Raw genomic sequence first — 19,577 nt, forward strand, 5'->3', positions numbered from 1 at the left:
ACAAACCCAACTGTTAGTCCACCGTGAGAACATATTCAAAAATATGAAAAGCGGAAATGAAACAGATGTGGTTTATCTAGACTTTGCAAAAGCTTTTGACAAAGTAGACCATAATATATTAGCAAAGAAAATTAGAAAACACATATCGTAGATAAAGTAGGAAGATGGTTTAAAAGAATTTTTAACACAACAGAAAAACAGATAGTTATTGCAAACGATGAGAAATCGGATGAAACCAAGGTAATACACCCGGTGTGCCACAAGGTACGGTGCTAGCTGCAATATTGTTTGTTATTATGATTGAAGACATAGACAGTAATGTTAAGGATTCGGTAGTGAGTAGTTTCGCTGATGACACAAGAATAAGTAGAGAAATTACTTGTGATGAAGATAGGAGGAACGCTCTACAAAGAGACCTTAACAAAGTATATGATTGGGCAGAGGTAAATAGGATGGTATTTAACTCTGATAAATTTGAATCAATAAATTATGGAGACAGAGAAGGAAAGCTATATGCATATAGGGGACCTAATAATGAGACAATCACAAATAAGGAAGCAGTTAAAGACCTTGGTGTGATGATGAATAGGAACATGTTATGCAATGATCAAATAGCAATTCTGTTGGCAAAATGTAAAGCAAAAATGGGAATAAAGTTGTTACGGCACTTCAAAACAAGAAAAAGCTGAACACATGATTATGCTTTATAAAACATATGTTCGTAGTCCACTTGAATATTGCAATATGATATGGTACCCACACTATCAAAAGGATATTGCACAAATAGAGATGTACAAAGGTCCTTTACAGCTAGAATAGAAGAAGTTAAGGACCTAGACTACTGGGAAAGACTACAATCCTTAAAAATTAAAATATAGTCTAGAAAGGAGAAGAGAACGCTACATGATAATTCAGGCATGGAAACAGATAGAAGGAATAACAGAAAATATCATGGAACTAAAAATATCAGAAAGAGCAAGCAGAGGTAGATTAATAGTGCCCAAAACTATACCAGGAAAAATAAGGAAAGCACACAGGACATTAATCCACTACGCACCAGCATCGATATGCAGCGTCTATTCAATGCGTTGCGCAGCTCATCTGAGGAATATATCAGGAGTGAGCGTAGATGTTTTAAGAATAAGCTCGACAAATATCTAAACTGCATCCCAGACCATCCAAGATTGGAAGATGCAAAATATACCGGAAGATGTACTAGCAATCTCGGTAGACATTAGAGGCGCCTCACACTGAGGGACCTGGGGCAACCCGAACGAACTGTAAGGTCTGTAAGGTAAGGTCTCTCTCTCTCAATGAAATATGAATTACTGTATCATAATAATATCATAAACTATTATGTACAAAGTTAATAATAATAATAATTCCATTAAGAAATTCGTTTCTTTAGCAACTAAATTGTTTTCCAAATAAATTCTTTCGGTATTAAACGTCCATCAGCTGATTCTAAACGTAAACAAACGACAAAACTAGATTTTCTGGGCTCAGCTCGTGTCGCCCTATGAAAGGATCCTTAATATCATTCTTTCTAGGTAAAATTAATCTAAAATTACCAGAGAAAAACAAATTAAGAAAATGTCAGTAAAACTGACTCGCTCACTCTTAAAAAGAAGTGTCGGTATGGCAATAGGGGCGAGTGGGAACACTACACGAGACATTCACCAATTAGAACTTCCAATCAGAATCCCCACAAGAGAGAGCTGATACCAACGGGCGATGCGGCCGCTACTACTACTACTAGAGGACGCCACGGACAGCAGCGCCCCTAGCGGGACATCCTTAATTATTAGCGCCAGCGTTCGGACGCATTTTCTTGCTTGTGCTATTTTCACGAGGATTTATCTCACCATCTATCATGGAACGTTCTGCCATCGCAACGGTTAAGTTAAGTGACTCATAAGTAATGTTTTACTGTATTTTAGTCTTCCAGGAACCAGTATTTTCCTTCTAATAGGTCATATACGGTTTCCCGGTTGTCTCGTGGCGGCCCATGCTGCCTCGTTAAGAATTCCCGGTCTTCCATACTGAAGACTTCTTATACTTGGGCTTACTATATCACGTTCATCGTTTTTTACATCGAGTTTTAGCTAGGTTAGCCCTTTTACCATTTCTCTTAGTTTGGTATTTAGGGCTATTCTATGTTCCAGCCCCAGCAATCCCGGCTCTTGCTCTTCATCGGCTATCGCTGGCTCCGAGTAGGCTTCTGTTCCTCGGAACAGTTTGCCTCCTCCTGGGCTTCTTTTCTTCATACTAAAAGTGTCGTTTTCCATCTTTTACGATGTAAATTTAGTTCTATTTAGGGTGTTAGGCTAGCCTAGGTGCATGTCCCATGTATGGTACAGCCTCGTTCACGTGGCCCTTCCACGGTTGTGTTGCTATCAGCGGCTTAGGCCACTTGCGGTCACGTGTTCCATCGCACCTTACCCTTCCCCTTCCCTCCTACCAGGTATAGGGAGGCGCTTGGGGGGACCCTTGGTTGCCATGACCACCTCAGTTGCCTTCCTCTCTCTCTGAGGAGGCCAGGGGTTCCCCCCAGCGGGGGGTATAGGGCGACCACTCATAGGGGTACCGGGTCTCCGAGCGGGTGAGTTGTTGGGACGGGGAAGAGTAGGCCACCCCCCCCCTCTCTCTCTCCGCCGTGTTACGCCGAGACCCTTCCCCCCCTTCCCCAGTTGCTCAGCCACCTTCCCTTTCTGTAACGAACGGAGCCTTCCGCCGCAGCCGGGGCACCTTTGGTTATAGATTACTGGCTCCGCCAGCGGGCGGGGTGGTCACTACTAGTGGTCGTTGCTTGCCTACTATATCCTTGCATCTCTCCCACCGCTACCGGAAGGGAGCTTGCTTCTTACCCGGGCACTCTTCTAGTAGACGGGTGGGAAAGGTTTGATAATTATTGTTATTTTTAAGGATATACACCTAATTTTACGATGATTTGTATATTTTATTTATTCATATGTATACCATCTCCGCCATTGTCCGTCGTGGTTTTCATTTCACCACCACACCTGGTTGGATTCTATCTCTTGTCTCCGCCGTAGCCTAGGACAACCAACCATTTTACTACCACACGTATTATGGCGGGGCTCTGGTTTAATCTAACTTTCTCGCTCCGGCACCAGCGGAGCAACTGTTAGGCTGTAAGTGTTCTCCTGATACTTATGTATCTTTCCACTTACAGGCTACCAACTGTCAGGTCCTGGGATGCAACGCGCGTTGTACGACCCCTGCGGCCACGATGAGTGCAGGTCTCACGCTCCGTGTGCCACGCCGTACAACGATATGATCGTCTGGCACCCGGAAGCCTGCGCCATCTGCTACGACCTGGCCAGTCAGCTGGTGGAGGGGGTAAGTCGATTATAGACTTTTTTATTGTTTTACTAACAACTCTTAGGCATAAGTTTGTTAACCCCGTCCCGCCATTAGAAGCTCATTTTCGCCTTTTCTTTCAGGCTGCTGGTGTGAAGGAGGTCGCCCTTGCAAACCCTGAAAGCGTGGGTAGGCGGCTTCGGAAAGAACGCCGCCAAAGGCCCAGCTTATATTTTTAGACAAGAAGCTGGCCGTTCAGATCTTCCCCGGGGGCAAGTCAACAGGGTATGTTGACCCCATATCCGCAGCCCCTCTCATAGCCTCCATCCAGCAAGAGATGCAGCAGTCTTTCGGGGTCGTGGCCACACAGGAGTTCGGTCCCACCCCGGACGTCGCTGACCCTGGACCTTAACATTGAGCCTATGGCGGGTAGGTGCTGAGGATTTGTTGGTTGAGGTAGGTGTGTCGGGTGCCCAAGGTCTTTCCTTGGGCGCTCTGGATCTTCTCCTGTCCCTTCTTCAAGTGCTTCTTTCCAAGGCTTTATGGGATCTGAGATCCCTACCCGCTCTCCCGCTCTCTCTCTGTACCCCCAAAGGTGAAGGGACAGAGAGAACCGAAGACCCTAGTTAAGACGACTTCTAAAAAGTCGTCTTCGTCTTCTTCAGCTAAGAAGTCTTCGACTTCTTATGCTGACGCGGTGAAGGCCAAGCCGAGCTCTTCATACTCAAAGAGCTCTAGAAGCAAGTCTTCTAAGGAGAAGGCTCGCGCTCCGAGCCAATGCCTTCTCCAGCCTCCACCGCATCCACTCCGGTAACGCCGGTTGGAGTAGCGGGACCCAGCACCTTTGATCCCACTGCTTTCCTCAGCAGTGGTGATGCAACAGGTGGGCGAGATGGTTGGCTCTCAACGTCTCCGCCCTAGGAACAAAGTTTGAGCAGATGTTCGCACAACTGTCGAGCACTCTGTCTCAATCGGGACCAGTCCCATCCAAGATCTCTCTAAACAGAGTAGAGAGAATGAGGACCGAGTAGCTGGGCTCTCTCAGGTCCCTCTTCCAGTCTCCCCAGTAACAAGTGCTGGTATTTTCCAGCTTCCACCATATGACTCACTACCAGCTTTCTCTATGGAGAAACCCATGGAGAGTAGCCGCTTACGCCTCCCGTTTAAGGATGGTATGATCTCTATCCCGGAGTGTGGAACTCGAAGGATTGAGGACTTCGAGTTTATCCTCCAGGGTTTGACGCAGCCTTTCATTGGCTATGCTAGGCTGACCGTAGCGGCGCTTACTAGGGAGGACAAGATCTCTAGGAGAAACGTTCTCTACAGTAGAGATCATGCTCAACGCGAATGGGTTCACTGCCTTGAGGACTGGGAGTGTACAAACAACCCAAGCTCCAGGCTTACAAGAGTCCTTTCACTATTTTTGCAACGGAGGAGGAGGCTTCTCTTCCGTTCGCTACAAAAATAGTAGAGACGACTTTTCAGGCAGTCCTCAAGGATGAGCCCATGCCACAGCTAAGGAGGCAGAGTCTACTTCTCCGCTCTTCCCAGCTTTGGAGAATTGTGGGAGAACTTGCCAGCCACGTTCACGCTTGGTAAGCTCAAAACCGGACTGCGCCATGGACCAGTTCGGCGAAAAGCTCCCAAGGCTGCCTGATTCCCTTGATTCAGGCGGAGTTTCGACGCGCGAACTAGGTTTGGCAGGTCCCTCAATTCGCTGATTATAACAGAGATGGCTGCTCTCTCGTATGGCACGGAACCTTTGTTTAAAATCTTGGCAAATCCCAGCTTCAGACGGTTCAGACGGATGCTTTCGACTTCTTCCAAGCTAGGAGGAATGCCGAAAGCACGTTCTGCAGGAGTGCACTATTAGGCACGAGCCTAATAGAACTCTGGCTTCTAGCATGTGGGGAGCGGATCTCTTCCCAGAATCTGCTGTAAATGAAGTACAACCACGATGCTGCTAGGCTCAACCAGAGCCTTAGAGCTAGGTGGGGTATTTCATCTAAGAGGAAGCAAGAATCCGTCCCCACTGCTGGTAAGAAACCAAAGAAGTCTGGTAAAAGGTTCCAGCCTTACCAGAAAACACCAGCAACAAGCAGCAATTCGTTCAGGCCGTCCCCGGTTACCCAACAGGGACAGCCTTTCTACTTCTAAGCAGAACCAGCCCATCCTCCTGCTGTCTCCTCAGTCACAACCTTCGACCATCCTACGCACTCTCGCCGGCCTTCAACCCTATATGAAGGTCAGGCTACCCTCCCTTTAACAGACAATCGAGAGAGGTAGGGCGAGAGTCTACTTTCGCCAGCGTGGCGCGGGAGGGCGACAAGGAGTAAGCAGTTCAGGGGAGGGCCGTGGTGGTCAACCCGCCCCATCAACAATGAGGCTCCCAGGTAGGAGGGAGGCTGTTCCTCTTCCGTCACAGGTGGGGGTTCAGCAATTGGGCACAGAGCATAGTGTCCAAAGGATTGGGTTGGAGTTGGATCAAAGAGCCTCCTCCAATCAAATCATTCCGCCAAATACCATCAAAGGAATTGACAGATTATGCGGAGGAACTCCTTCAGAAAGGAGCTATTGCGAGAGTCAAGCATCTAAAATTTCAAGGTCGCTTATTCAGCGTGCCAAAGAAAGGCTCAACAAAAAGAAGGGTAATCTTAGACTTGTCAAAGCTAAACTCTTTCATTCGTTGCGACAAGTTCAAGATGCTTACCCTCTCGCAAGTAAGGACCTTACTTCCTCGTGGAGCCGTCACATGCTCCATCGATCTTACAGACGCATACTATCATATCCCTATAGCCAGACACTTCCGCCCATTCCTAGGATTCAGGCTAGGAAATCAGACATTCTCATTCAAAGTGATGCCCTTCGGTCTGAATGTAGCCCCCAGGGTATTCACGAAAATAGCAGAAGTGGTTTGTGCAGCAATTGAGAGCTCAGGGAATAATGATAGCAGCATACCTCGACGATTGGTTGATCTGGGCACCAACAGTCGAGGAATGTCTCAAAGCCACCAAAAAGGTAGTTCACTTTCTGGAACATCTGGGGTTCCAGATAAACAAAACGAAATCCAGACTTACCCCGGAGTCTCCTTTTCAGAGTCTCGTTTTCAGTGGCTAGGAATCCAATGGGATTTGTCTTCCCACAATCTGTCAATTCCAGTGGCCAAACGGAAGGAAATAGCAAAATCTGTCAGACATTTTCTCAAATGCCAAACAAACATCAAGGAGAAGCCAGGAAAGAATCCTAGGGTCCCTTCAGTTTGCTTCGGTGACAGATATCCTCCTGAAAGCAAGGCTAAAAGATATAAATCGAGGTTTGGCGATCGAGAGCAAACGCCAAATCTCGAGACAAGTTGTCAGTAATTCCACAGATCCTTCGCAATCAACTCTCGGTCCCATGGTCAAAAGTAAAGAACTTAGCCAAGCGGGTACCCCTTCAATATCCCCTTCCAGTGTTAACCATTTCACACGGATGCCTCCCTGGCCGGGTGGGGGGGATATTCTCAGTTCAAACAGGTTCAGGGGACTTGGTCAGTTCAATTACGCCAGCTCCACATAAACGTTCTGGAAGCAATGGCAGTATTTCTTACCTTGAAGAGACTGCTCCCCCCCGAAAAAGTCTCATCTAAGGCTAGTTTTGGACAGTGCAGTGGTAGTTCATTGCATCAACAGAGGAGGGTCCAAATCCAAGCATGTGAACCATGTCATGATAGCCATCTTTGCCCTAGCAAACAAACACAAATGGCATCTGTCCGCCACTCACCCTGGCGGGGGTAAGAAATGTGATAGCAGACGCTTTTGTCCCGGTCAGTCCCTCTGGAATCAGAATGGTCCCTAGACGACGGGTCATTCCGGTGGATATGCCGGAGAGTCCAGGTCTCCAAGTAGATCTCTTCGCCTCACAAGCGAACCACAAGCTCCCTTGCTATGGCACCCAACCTGGACCCTCTGGCTTATGCCACGGACGCCCTGTCGTTAGATTGGGATCAAGTGGAGAAAAATTTATGCTTTCCTCCAGATGAATCTCCTCCTGAAAGTCTTAAGCAAGTCTGAGGACTTTCAAGGGAATAGTAGCTCTGATTGCACCGGACTGGCCCAAGAGCAACTGGTATCCTCACTTCTGGAATTGGGTCTCGACCTCAACGGATTCCCAATCCCAAGCTGTCACAATCAGTACAAATGAGGACTGTGTTCGCTTCCTCAGGAATTCTTCAGACCCTAACTTTATGGACTTCATGAAGTTTGCGGCTAATAAAGATGCTAATATTGATCCACAAAATATCCTCTTCCTAGAATCAGATAAGAGAGAGTCAACTATTAGACAATATGACTCTGCTGTTAAAAAAATTAGCATCCTTCCTGAAAGAATCAAACACTACAACCATGACAGTAACTTAGCTATATCTTTTTCAGATCCTTGTTTTTTTTGAAAAAGGTTTAGCAGCTAGCACTATTACTACTCATAAATCGGCTTGAAGAAGATCTTTCAGTTAGGTTTCCAGATAGATCTGACTGAATCTTTACTTTACGTCTATTCCAAAGCCTGTGCTAGACTTAGACCTTCTCAAAGGCCTACTGCAGTTTCATGGTTCTTAAATGATGTCCTCAAACTAGCTTCAGATACTGACAACTCGTCTTGTACATTCATAATGCTTCTTAGGAAGACATTATTCTTATTAAGCCTAGCTTCAGGAGCTAGAATTTCAGAACTGTCGGCTTCTATCCAGAGATGCGGGTCATGTGGAATTCCTCCCCTCAGGAGAAGTTCTGCTTGCTCCTGGATCTAGTAGTTTTTTTGGCTAAAAATGAGGATCCTTCTTGCAAGGTGGGGCCCCTTGGAAAGTCATCCCACTTCCGCAAGACCCTTCTCTTTGCCCAGTATCAACTTTAAGAGCCTTTCTATCTCGTACATCCTCAAGATCCTCAAGTTCTCTCTTCATGAGGGAAAAAGGTGGTACTTTGTCAGTAAAAGGTATTAGACAACAAATCCTTTACTTCATTAAACAAGCCAATCCTGATTCATTCCAAAAGCACATGACATCAGGGGAGTAGCCACCTCAATTAATTACTTTCAACAATATGAACTTTGAGGATCTTAAAAAAGTATACTGGATGGAAATCTCCGACAGTCTTTAAACGTCATTATCTAAAGTCCTTGGAATCTTTAAAATTTTCAGCAGTAGCCAGCGGGAAACATTGTTTCTCCTGATACTGTATAGTAGTCGTAGTACAGATCCAGGTCTCCTTTCTACCTACCTCATCCAACCAAATGCTCACCCTATCGCCATGCTACTCGGATATCCTAGCCTTAGCCGCTGAAATCATATTAGTGGATTGTCCCTTATTTTTTTGCTAGGGACATCCACACTTTTGTACTGATAATGTACTTCAGTGTACCTACCCTTAGTTTTATGCTAGGGTAGGACACAATGTGTTTGTATATTTTGTAAATAAGTTTTATCTAAGTAAATCTATTTTGTTAAAAGTTACACTGCATTATTATAATTTACTATGTTTACTGTAATTTTAAGTACTTACATTACTAACTTTCTTTTATGTCACTGTTTAGAATAAGTTAGTCTTAAGTACTTAGGTTTTATATGCTGTAATTGATTTACTTATATATCCTCATTTTACAACTGCTTTTCATTGTCCTTTTTCCCATCTTGTCTGTTTCTCTGGTACTCTTTCATAGGCCGACACGAGCTGAAGCCCAGAAAAGGGATTTTGACGAAGAAAAATCTATTTCTGGGTGATTGGCTCGTGTCGCCCTATGAAACCCACCCTGTATTGTTTGCCCCCCCCTGCAGGACAAGATGTTTTTAGATTAAGGATGTCTGCTAGGGGCGCTGCTGTCCGTGGCGTCCTCTAGTAGTAGTAGTAGCGGCCGCATCGACCCGTTGGTATCAGCTCTCTCTTGTGGGGATTCTGATTGGAAGTTCTAAACAATTGGTGAAGTCTCGTGGTAGTGTTCCCACTCGCCCCTATTGCCATACCGACACTTCTTTTTAAGAGTGAGTGAGTCAGTTTTACTGACATTTTCTTAATTTTGTTTTTCTCTGGTAATTTTAGATTAATTTTACCTAGAAAGAATGATATTAAGGATCCTTTCATAGGGCGACACGAGCCAATCACCCAGAAATAGATTTTTCCTTCGTCAAAATCCCTTTTTTATTGCTGTATTTTGCTGTTTACACATTAATATTATAGTTGGGTGTTGTAATCATTACAGTAAATCATGTTTTTTTATCATAAATATGTTCATTCACGAAATAGATATACTATGTACTTTTAGTTTGGTGCAGCAGCCAAATCATGAAAATAACAAGGAATTGTTAGGTAATTATACTTTTGTTTGCTGATCTGATGAAGGGGAAATTGAAGATAGGAAAGAATAACTTTGAAACTGTCTTGAATTTAGTTTAAGGTGATAGTTGAAGAAATATTTGGTGCTTGAACTAAAGTAGGCAGTTATAAACACTGAAATAGTGGTCTTGGGTGGGTTAATTATTAAAGTAGGCGGTTTAAAGCAATTTTTCAGGGGGGTGGGGGGGTACCAGGATAACACGGGTATTTACTTATCACGGGGGGTTCTGGGCCCTATCCCCCGTGATTAACGAGGCCCTACTGTATAGTAGTATACAGGCAGTCCCCGGGTTACAACGGTCTCGGCTTACGACGTTCCGAGATTACGACGCTTCTCAATTATATTCATCACACATTATTTCCAGGGTTACGACACCTACAACGCTCATCTGGCAGGGTTACAACGCATGTTCCAGGGTTACGACGCCTACAACGCTCATCCGGCAGATGAAATATGACACCAAAAATGCAAAATAATCAATATTTGAAGGTTTTTTTATGAAAAAATGCCATAAGAATGCCGTTTACATAGTTTTCAATTCACCCAAAGCATTAAAAGTAAGGTTTTCTTAGGATTTTTGACGATGTTTCGGCTTACGACGATTTTCGGCTTACGACGCGTCTCAAGAACGGAACCCCCGTCGTAACCTGGGGACTGCCTGTATGTAGTTTAAGTTAGGTATTGAATGGTCCAATTTGTTGTATTTCATTGTTTATTGGTCAATTTAGCTTTATTATAAAATTTACTGGGGTGTTTTTGTAGGGCTTGGAACGAATTTGGCAATTTACATGTAAAATGTGGTTCAAGATACAAAAAAAAAATCAGGTTACGAAGGCCGTTTCGGAACGGATTAATTTCGTATCCTGAGGCACTACTCTATATATGCCATTTGCATAAGACAAAACTAATCATCTCAACCACCAGAACTATACTTTAGGCAAAAACCATATCTGTTCTCTTAGTTTATGAAAGAATACTTCAATAAAGCATCTACAACAACTCTATGAGTAATCTCATTCAAAGGCTTCAACCAGCAATAAGAGCATAGTTCAGCATAATAAAATTAAGAATATTAAAGTTTTATGACAAAGATTACAATGTATTAATTAAAACTATTCATCATTAAAAGAATGATGATACTACTTGAAGAATAGCATAAACTGAACAACCAAAATATAATTAAATATATGTATGATACTTGAAAAATAGCATAATCTGGACAACCAAAATATAATTAAATATACATATTATACTCTTACTATCAGGCCTAACCCATTCTACATTATGGCTACACTGCCTTTACTAATGGCAGCACCAAGAACTAACCAAATAAATTGTAAACAACTGAAGCAAACAAAACCATAAATACTTACTGAACAGATACTGGGGAATCTCCAGAACGATTTGTGTAGTTAACAATGGCATTGAAAGACTGGTTAATCCATTGCCAAAATACTACAGCTGGAGTAGTTCTGTAAAATATATCAAGACCTGTGATTAATAAAAAAAATTTTATACAACCACTTTGATTCTATAATGGGTACAGTTAAATCAAATATTAAAAATTAGTCTTAAAATGTGGCAAGTTTTAATCTCTCAAATGGATTTATTAAGATAAAAGCCAGGAACCTATGCAGCTGGAAAGTTCCCATTTCACATATTTATTATCTGAAATTTGTAAAGAAAGAAAAAAAAAAACATTGATTTACAAAAACAAACTACAGTATATTCATATTATAATACATAACCCATCAATTTACAAATGCCTTTCACGAGTGGCCAACACACAAATGACGGAAGAAGAAAAATCACTTCCAGTATAGTTTCAAGACACTCAATGGCTCTTGTGGTAGTAGTCATTCATTTTAGTTTTCTGAACTTGTAAGTAGTGTGGGGTTGGGAGGCAGGCTACTTCATGTAAATTGATGGGTTTGCATAATAAAGTGGATTTGTTTAAATAAAAAATCATATTTATTTTAACATAAAACCATCAATTTACAAAAGTGCGCACCTATTTATGTGGGGAACCTCTCATAGTAATAACGTATACATATTCAACCAGGCTGCTAGAGGACAGCAAACCTCTCGGCATTAACAAACGGTAAATCAAATCCAGTGACTAACAAGATTTTAGCATTCTTAGTAAGATCATGGGCTGGTCAGAAGATAGAATTACACGTACTCCCTCAAGAAAGCATATCCACTGCACTGAAATGCTACTCTCTTGAAGAAAAGAAAGCAAGTTATGAGGGTGAAAAGAAGGACTGTACTGGGCCCTTTCCATTTTGGGAATTGAAAAAACTTGACATACCATAAGATCAGGGCCTACTGATTATATCTACGATAATCTATTAGTCAAGATTCCCCTGGTGAAAATGGTAAAAGGCAGTGTGTGGTCAGCATGAGGCAAAATTGTTGTCTCAACATCCAAAAATTAATTATGGTCTTATCAATGTATCATTTAAAAGTCTGAGGCAAAATTATTTACAGTCTCAACATGCTAAAATTAATTATGGTCTTATCAATGTTGCATTTAAAAGTCAAAGAGGTAGGATCAGCCTTACTTTCTTGACTCTTAGCTCTACCTTTGGATGCACTAAACTCTAGGTAACTAATGTGGACCATTTGCTAAGATAGTCAAATGTAACATATGTGGGCCCCATCCCCCTGAAGGATCAGTAGTCTGGAGCAGTTAGTGATGTGAACTCCCATCATCAGAGTGCGGGGGGAGGGGGGGGGGGGTCTTCCACCACATATTTGATTGGACCTCCCTAGAGATTCTTAGGATTCTTAGTGACGGACAAATTCTAGCTCAACTGTAACAAGAGGAACTGCAATCTGTTAGTATTGTGTGGAACTAATTTCTCTAATGACGACATGTGGCCTAAGAACCTTGTCCACAACTCTGAAATAGTCAATGGATGAAACTATTGACTCGATAGAGATACCAGTTTCCAAAGCAAAGGTTGATGATGGGTCTCCATTTCCAGGATGCCTTTGAGAATACACACAACCAGTTGACTGTTTTTCCATTACCAACCTTAACTTGTTGTTCAACACAGAACTTTGTTGGGACTATTGTATAAGACACGAACTGGACTGGAAATTATAATACTGAGGCTTGTTGCCATATAAGGTGACCTGTAAACTTTCTCCAAGGCTGTTAGTACCCTAAGGTCTGCACCTATTTATTCCCAGTGTGACCAGCAGTTCTGAAGACAAGCCCCTTTAGTTGTAGACTGAACTGTGGGTAGGGAAGCTCCTCATCACAGTTTCTGGTTGTCTTGGGACTTCCATCTGGATTTTCTTTTTCTACCAGCCTGACAAATGATAGGCCTACTAGTTGGATTTTCAGATGACCTATAGTGTTGTCACTGTCTGAAATGTGAAGGGGGCAGAGGGGAACCCACCAAAGTCTAATCTAAATTTAATCCTTTGTCAAGGTTGTTATTTTTAATGACCTTCCTCCAGCTATTTCCATCTTATATTGCTCCTTCCATAACTAGTTTTGTCTGTTTTATGAATGGATGAACTTCTTGGCTCCAACACTCCATGTCTATCTTGGCTTGGAACTGGCACTGGGCTGGGGTGGCTTTCCCTTCAGGTAGCAAAGTTAGATCTACCAGTTTCATTTACCAAATATTGGGGAAAAGAGAAGACACAGCATTAGGAAGGGATCACTGTATTGGAAGCAGCTACTCTTCACAGAAATTTCTTTCACTAGGTCTGCTGGAAAAAAATTCTGATCCATTATATTCAAAGTTCTGAGACTCGAAATCTGAAAGGAAAATGTTAATAAAAACTCGTCATAACTGCATTTCATTTTCAAGTATGGTACTAGCCAAAGAATAAATAATCATCCAAATATTCATGACTGAGGACTTGCCTTAGCCAATTCTTCAAGCCAGTTTTTCAGCCTTTCTAGCAGCCACACTTGGTGGGAAGGATCCACTCCTGCCAATCTGAGACAATTCTTGCTAAAATCAACTTCAGCAGGTTTTAGCACTACCCATCTTGATTGATTGATTGATTTGTTAGTTCTTACTGGCGTCGCAACGACGAGGTTATTGACGCTGCATCATTAACCCTTTAATGCCGATTGGACGTATTAAACGTCAACGAAAATTGTCTGTCAGGTGCCGATTGGACGTATGGTACGACGACGAAAATTTTTTTAAATTCGCGGAAAAATAGTTATAGGCCTACTAGGCGTTGTTTTGTTTACAATCGTTACACAGGCGCGCAAGCGCGAATTTCTTTCTTCTCGCACTAAAAAGCATCAGCGACACATTTCAGAAATTATTTTGTCACTTTGACATAATTTTTGCACCATTTTATATTAGCTGTTACATGGAATATTATATATGAAAATGTGTGCAATTTCATGTAAAATATAATAAGAAACAATACATGGTTGTAGCTTTTATCAGTTTTTAAATATTTTCATATAAATAACGATAAGTGCCAAAATTTCAACCTTCGATCAACTTTGACTCTACCGAAATGGTCGAAAAACGCAACTGTAAGCTAAAACTCTTATATTCTAGTAATATTCAATCATTTACCTTCTTTTTATAACAAATTGGAAGTATCTAGCACAATATTTCCATTTATGGTGAATTTATGAAAAAAACTTTCCTTACGTCCGCACGGTAACTCTTCCGGAAAAATCATAAATTTTTTCGTCACATTGTCGTAATGTTTGCACCATTTTAAATTAGCTGTTACGTAAAGTTTTATATATGGAAATGTGCGCAATTTAATGTAGAATACAACAAATAACAACCCATGGTTGTAACTTTTATCATTTTTGAAATATTTTCATATAAATAACGATAAGTGCCAAAATATCAACCTTCAGTCAACTTTGACTCTACCGAAATGGTCAAAAAACCCAATTGTAAGCTAAAACTCTTACATTCTAGTAATATTCAATCATTTACCTTTATTTTGCAACAAATTGGAAGTCTCTAGCACAATATTTCGATTTATGGTGAATTTATGAAATAAACAATAAACAACCCATGGTTATAGCTTTTATCAGTTTTGAAATATTTTTATATAAATAACGATAAATAAAAAAATTCGTCCTTCGGTCAACTTCAACTCGACTGAAATGGTCGAAAACTGCAATTTTAAGCTACAACACTTAAAGTCTAGTAATATTCAATCAATTACCTTCATTTTGCAGCAAATTGGAAGTCTCTAGCACAATATTTCGATATATGGTGAATTTTTTTAAAACAGCTTTTTTTTACGTCTGCGCGTTACGTATTCATGCATCATTTTGTGATAATATTTTCTGTGTTGCCTTGATCGTTTTACAATGTGTTATATACCAAACTTATTGCAATTTAGTATACAATACGACAATAAAAAATGAACTCGTTAGCGTTAACCGTTTTGCTCACAGCGGGATTTGTATACAATTATATATGAAATATTTTTTCGCGCTGTCATATATCCCAATATTTATATATGATAATGATATTTTTTTTCATTTCTGATGGTTGCATACTAAACTTCAGGCAATGTCAAAAAAAGGAGCTAAAAATGAACTCTTAATCTTGAAAACTAAGCGTGCTGTGATTTTTTGGAAATATTTTTTCCGCTTTGGCGCTCACTCGTGAACGCCACCGGCATACGGGAGACGATTTTTAAAATACCGCTTCGGCGTGTTAGGGTTAAAAGGCATTACTAAAGGAAAAAGTCAATTAAAAAGCTATAAATATATTTATGTAAAAATCTGTCAGAGAACTATACAGAAACCCACACACACACGAAATACCCATCCCACCTACACACCTATTTTAAATTAATTGTAACCAAAGTACAAGCAACACAGGCACCCCGCATACTTCTAAATTCTACACTATTCTGTGAAATAAATAGATATTAAAAGTACTAAAACTTTATATATGGTAATAGATATTATATCAATTGGAGGTAAACTTTATGTACATAAAAATTTAACGAAGTAAAAGACTTAAAAGCAAATGATATACAATAACACATATACACAAACTCAAACATCATAACCAAAATAACCTAAATTTTTTCAAGACCTGCTTCTTGAAGGTAACTAAAAAGGCTATCTTCATTAAAATCTCTTCCTATAATGGCATCCAGTTTAAAATCTGTTCTTCCAACTGCATTAAAATGACTGTTCCTTACTGACATTAAGCTGGGACATTCCACTATTAAATGTTTTACTGTGAGGGGAACAAGACAATCCTCACAAAATGGCTTAGGGTCATTTTCATTAAGTTCTCTCATCTTATTATTGCTCTCCATTGTCCAATAAAATTGCCAAACTGATTCTACTATCTTTTTAATTTCAGGAATGAAGTCTGAGCAAGGAATTGCTATACTTCTTGGATTTTTTTGATGTACTACCTGACTTAGCCAGTTCATCACCTCGTTCATTTCCAACAACGCCAACATGTGAAGGAACCCAGCAGAAGTTGACCGCCTTCTGTTTTTGTTTTAATAAAATCAGCCACTCTGTTATTTCCAGTACCACATGGTGTACTGGCTTAAAAGATGTCAAAGCTTCCAAGGGACTCTTGGAATCACTAAATATAGTAAAATGATCGCCTTCTAAAGTAACAATTTTCTTTAGTGCCGTTAAAATGCTAAAAAGTTCACCAATAAAAATAGAAGCAGAACTTGGTAGTGCACCACAAATACTACTGTCAGGATATACCACTCCAAACCCAACACCTGCACTGGATTTGGAGCCATCGGTAAAGATTTGCCTCGAGTTATCCTGCTTTTCAGCATGGCTAAGGAATTTCTGTTTAAGAATATCATCTGAACAATCTGCCTTGCAACCAGAAAACCATTTACAATATTTCACAGAGGGCAACTTTCATGGAGGGAATCTTGAAAATTTTACTGGAATTACTTTTCATTTTATTACATTTACCTCCTCTAAGGCTCATTTTACCCTGTACCCAAAGGGCTATGAAGCATATCTTTCATGAATACAAAAATTGCCTTTGAAAACAGTATTGCAGGCTCAGGACTCAAGGAGTTCTCTGTATGCAGTACCAATATTTCAACAAGGTAAATTTCCTTATCAAATCTAGGGGCAGTTCACCTGCATCCACTAATAAACTAGATATTGGGGGGGGGGGGGGGGGGGGGGTCTAAAGGCTCCTATTGCAATTCTAATTCCCCCATAGTGAACTGTACGTATTCAAATTATCTAATCTTCTTGTAGTTGCTGATGAGTAGATTTCTGACCCATGCGCCAATTTTGAAGCAACCATTACTTTATAAACATGTAACAAGTGCTTTCTATCAAGCCCCAATTTGTATGAATTAAGACTTTCAATATAACTAATGCCTTTATGTATTTGACTTTGAAGCTCCTGAGATGAGCTTCCCATGTTAACCTGCTATCAAAGATGAAGCCTACAAACTTTGTTTCCTGTACGCATGCAAGTCTCTGTTCATTTAAAAACAGATCTGGGTCTGGATGAACCCCTCTGATGTGGTAAAAATGCATAACAACAGTTTTGGCAGAGGAAAATTTAAAACCGTGCTCAGCTGCCCAAATGTTAACTTTATTTATTACCAAATGAGGTTTTCGCTCTGCAACAGACATTTTAGATGCAGCACACAAAATAGATAGATCGTCAACAAACATTGTTGACATTACATCTTTTGGAATTTTTGAGGCTATCCCATTTATGGTTAAGACAAACAGAGTGACACTTAACACACTTCCCTGTGGTAAACCTTCCTCTTGTTCTTTCAAATTAGACAAAGTACTACCAACTCTGACTTTAAAATAAAGGTTTTTTAAAAAAACCTTAATCAAAAGTGGTAGTTCACCACGCACACCAATTTCATACAAGCCTTTCATAATTCCATGCCTCCAGGTAGTACCAGAAATCTTTTCTAGGTCAAAGAAAACAGCTACATAATGCTGGTTGGAAGCAAATGCCTGACAAATTGCATTCTCCAAACAAATCAACACATCTGTGCAAAAGTGCATATAGTGAAAGCCACACTGAGATGATGATTTAATCTTTTTATTCTAAAAACCATACCAACCTAAAATTTACCATTTTTTCCATAAGTTTACACTGACAGGATATTAAAGCTATTGGTCTATAGCTTTAGGGACAAGGGTATAACCGTCACTATTTCCCAAACACTAGGGTAATCACTCTCCTTAAAAATTCTATTAACAATACTTAAAATGGAAAATGACATTTTTATAATAATATAAAGTTTCACTTATACTTACCCGGTGGTTACATATAGCTGTCGTCTCCTGACGGCATGGCAAAATTTGAAATTCGCAGTAGCGCTAATGGTTTGACAGGTGATCCCTCTACCCCCGCCCTCTACCGGGTATCAGGAACCATTCCAGCAAAATGTCAGAAGTTTCATGCCTACCTGTCCATATGAGGTGAGGCGGGCAGGCTTTGTTATGTAACCACCGGGTAAGTATAAGTGAAACTTTATATTATTATAAAAATGTCATTTTCACTTATACAACTTCCCCGGTGGTTACATATAGCTGATTGACACATTTAGGTGGTGGGACAATGGCAGCTAAAATAACAACTGTTGGAATTATCCGAAGATATAGGTTCCTTACCTTTAAAGACAGCTGACTCAGTGGTTACACTCTCTGTAGTCTGCTGGCCTTTATTGTACCGACAGGATATATGGATCCGTGTGCCGGACACAATAATAAGTACTTGTCATTGAGGATGTGACCGTAACGGACAAGACTATAATACCCCTGCTCAGGGCGCAGTACAAAGCACAAAAAACACAATGAAACGAGGGATCACCACACCCGGTTAAAAAATATACACCAAGACATTAAAAGACTGAAAGATACTCAAAAACCCCATGTATCTTCAGACAACCTTAAAACAAAAAACAAAAATCAAGGAGAAAAGTTAGTGAGGATGGGAGACATCCTTCTCTCCCTCACCCAATACCGTGTCAGTCACAATGAATAGCCCCAATGTACTGCAATTTTCATATGTGGTTTGCAAATCTGTCAGATAATGAGATGTGAAGACAGAATTGCTTCTCCAATATGTAGATTTAATAATGTCTTTCAAAGACAGATTACGTCTAAACGCCATAGACATAGCCACTGCTCTTATTTCATGAGCTTTGACTCTAAGCACTTTGATATCTGAGTCCTGACATTGTTCGTGTGCCTCAGTAATCAAATTCCTTAAAAAGAAGGAGAGCGCATTTTTAGAAAGAGGACGAGAAGGATCTTTCACTGAACACCACAGGTTATCACTCTTTTTGCACATAATGTCTAAGTGCTCTCACTGGACAGAGAAGACATTCAGGCTCATTAGGCCCAACTAGCTCTGCAATGTTCTTTTTAGAGAAAGAACGAGGCCAAGGATGGGAGGGATTTTCATTCTTAGCCAAAAACCCCAACATTGATAAGCAAATGGCCTTTCCCTTAGCAAACCCAACTCTCTTATCAATCGCATGGAGCTCACTGATCCTTCTAGCCGATGCTAAAGCACAAAGAAAAAGTGTCTTTCTAGTCAGATCTCTAAAAAAACTAGAGGAGATCGGTTCGAATTTGTCAGACATCAGCCATTTGAGAACTACATCCAGGTTCCAAGCTACTGTTCTTGACTCCTTTTTCTTGGTTGTATCAAAGGAACGAATCAGGTCTGAGAGGTCTTGATTATTAGAAACGTCCAACCCTCGATGTCTGAACACCGAAGACAACATAGCTCTATAACCCCTAATTGTCTGGGTAGAAAGCTTCTTAGTCTGATGAAGAAAAAGAAGGAAGTTAGCTAACTGAGCTATAGAGGTCTTAGAAGACGAAACTCCTTTTTTGCACCAAGCTCTGAACTGGACCCACTTGGCTTGGTATA

At 40.9% G+C, this 19,577-nt stretch overlaps 1 protein-coding gene across 5 annotated transcripts in view; it reads right to left on the reverse strand.

The window, feature by feature from the left end:
* The window catches only part of LOC135216371 (sideroflexin-1-like), a 185,789-nt gene that overhangs the window by 113,213 nt on the left and 52,999 nt on the right, over positions 1-19,577 (reverse strand). For all 5 annotated transcript variants that reach the window (XM_064251628.1, XM_064251631.1, XM_064251630.1 and 2 more), the window contains exon 4: positions 11,064-11,162. In XM_064251628.1, the coding sequence (XP_064107698.1) occupies positions 11,064-11,162 (99 nt within the window). The remainder of the gene's footprint in view (positions 1-11,063; positions 11,163-19,577) is intronic.

The sequence above is a fragment of the Macrobrachium nipponense genome, chromosome 6 (genome assembly GCF_015104395.2).
Source record: "Macrobrachium nipponense isolate FS-2020 chromosome 6, ASM1510439v2, whole genome shotgun sequence".
Classification (NCBI taxonomy): Eukaryota; Metazoa; Arthropoda; class Malacostraca; order Decapoda; family Palaemonidae; genus Macrobrachium; species Macrobrachium nipponense.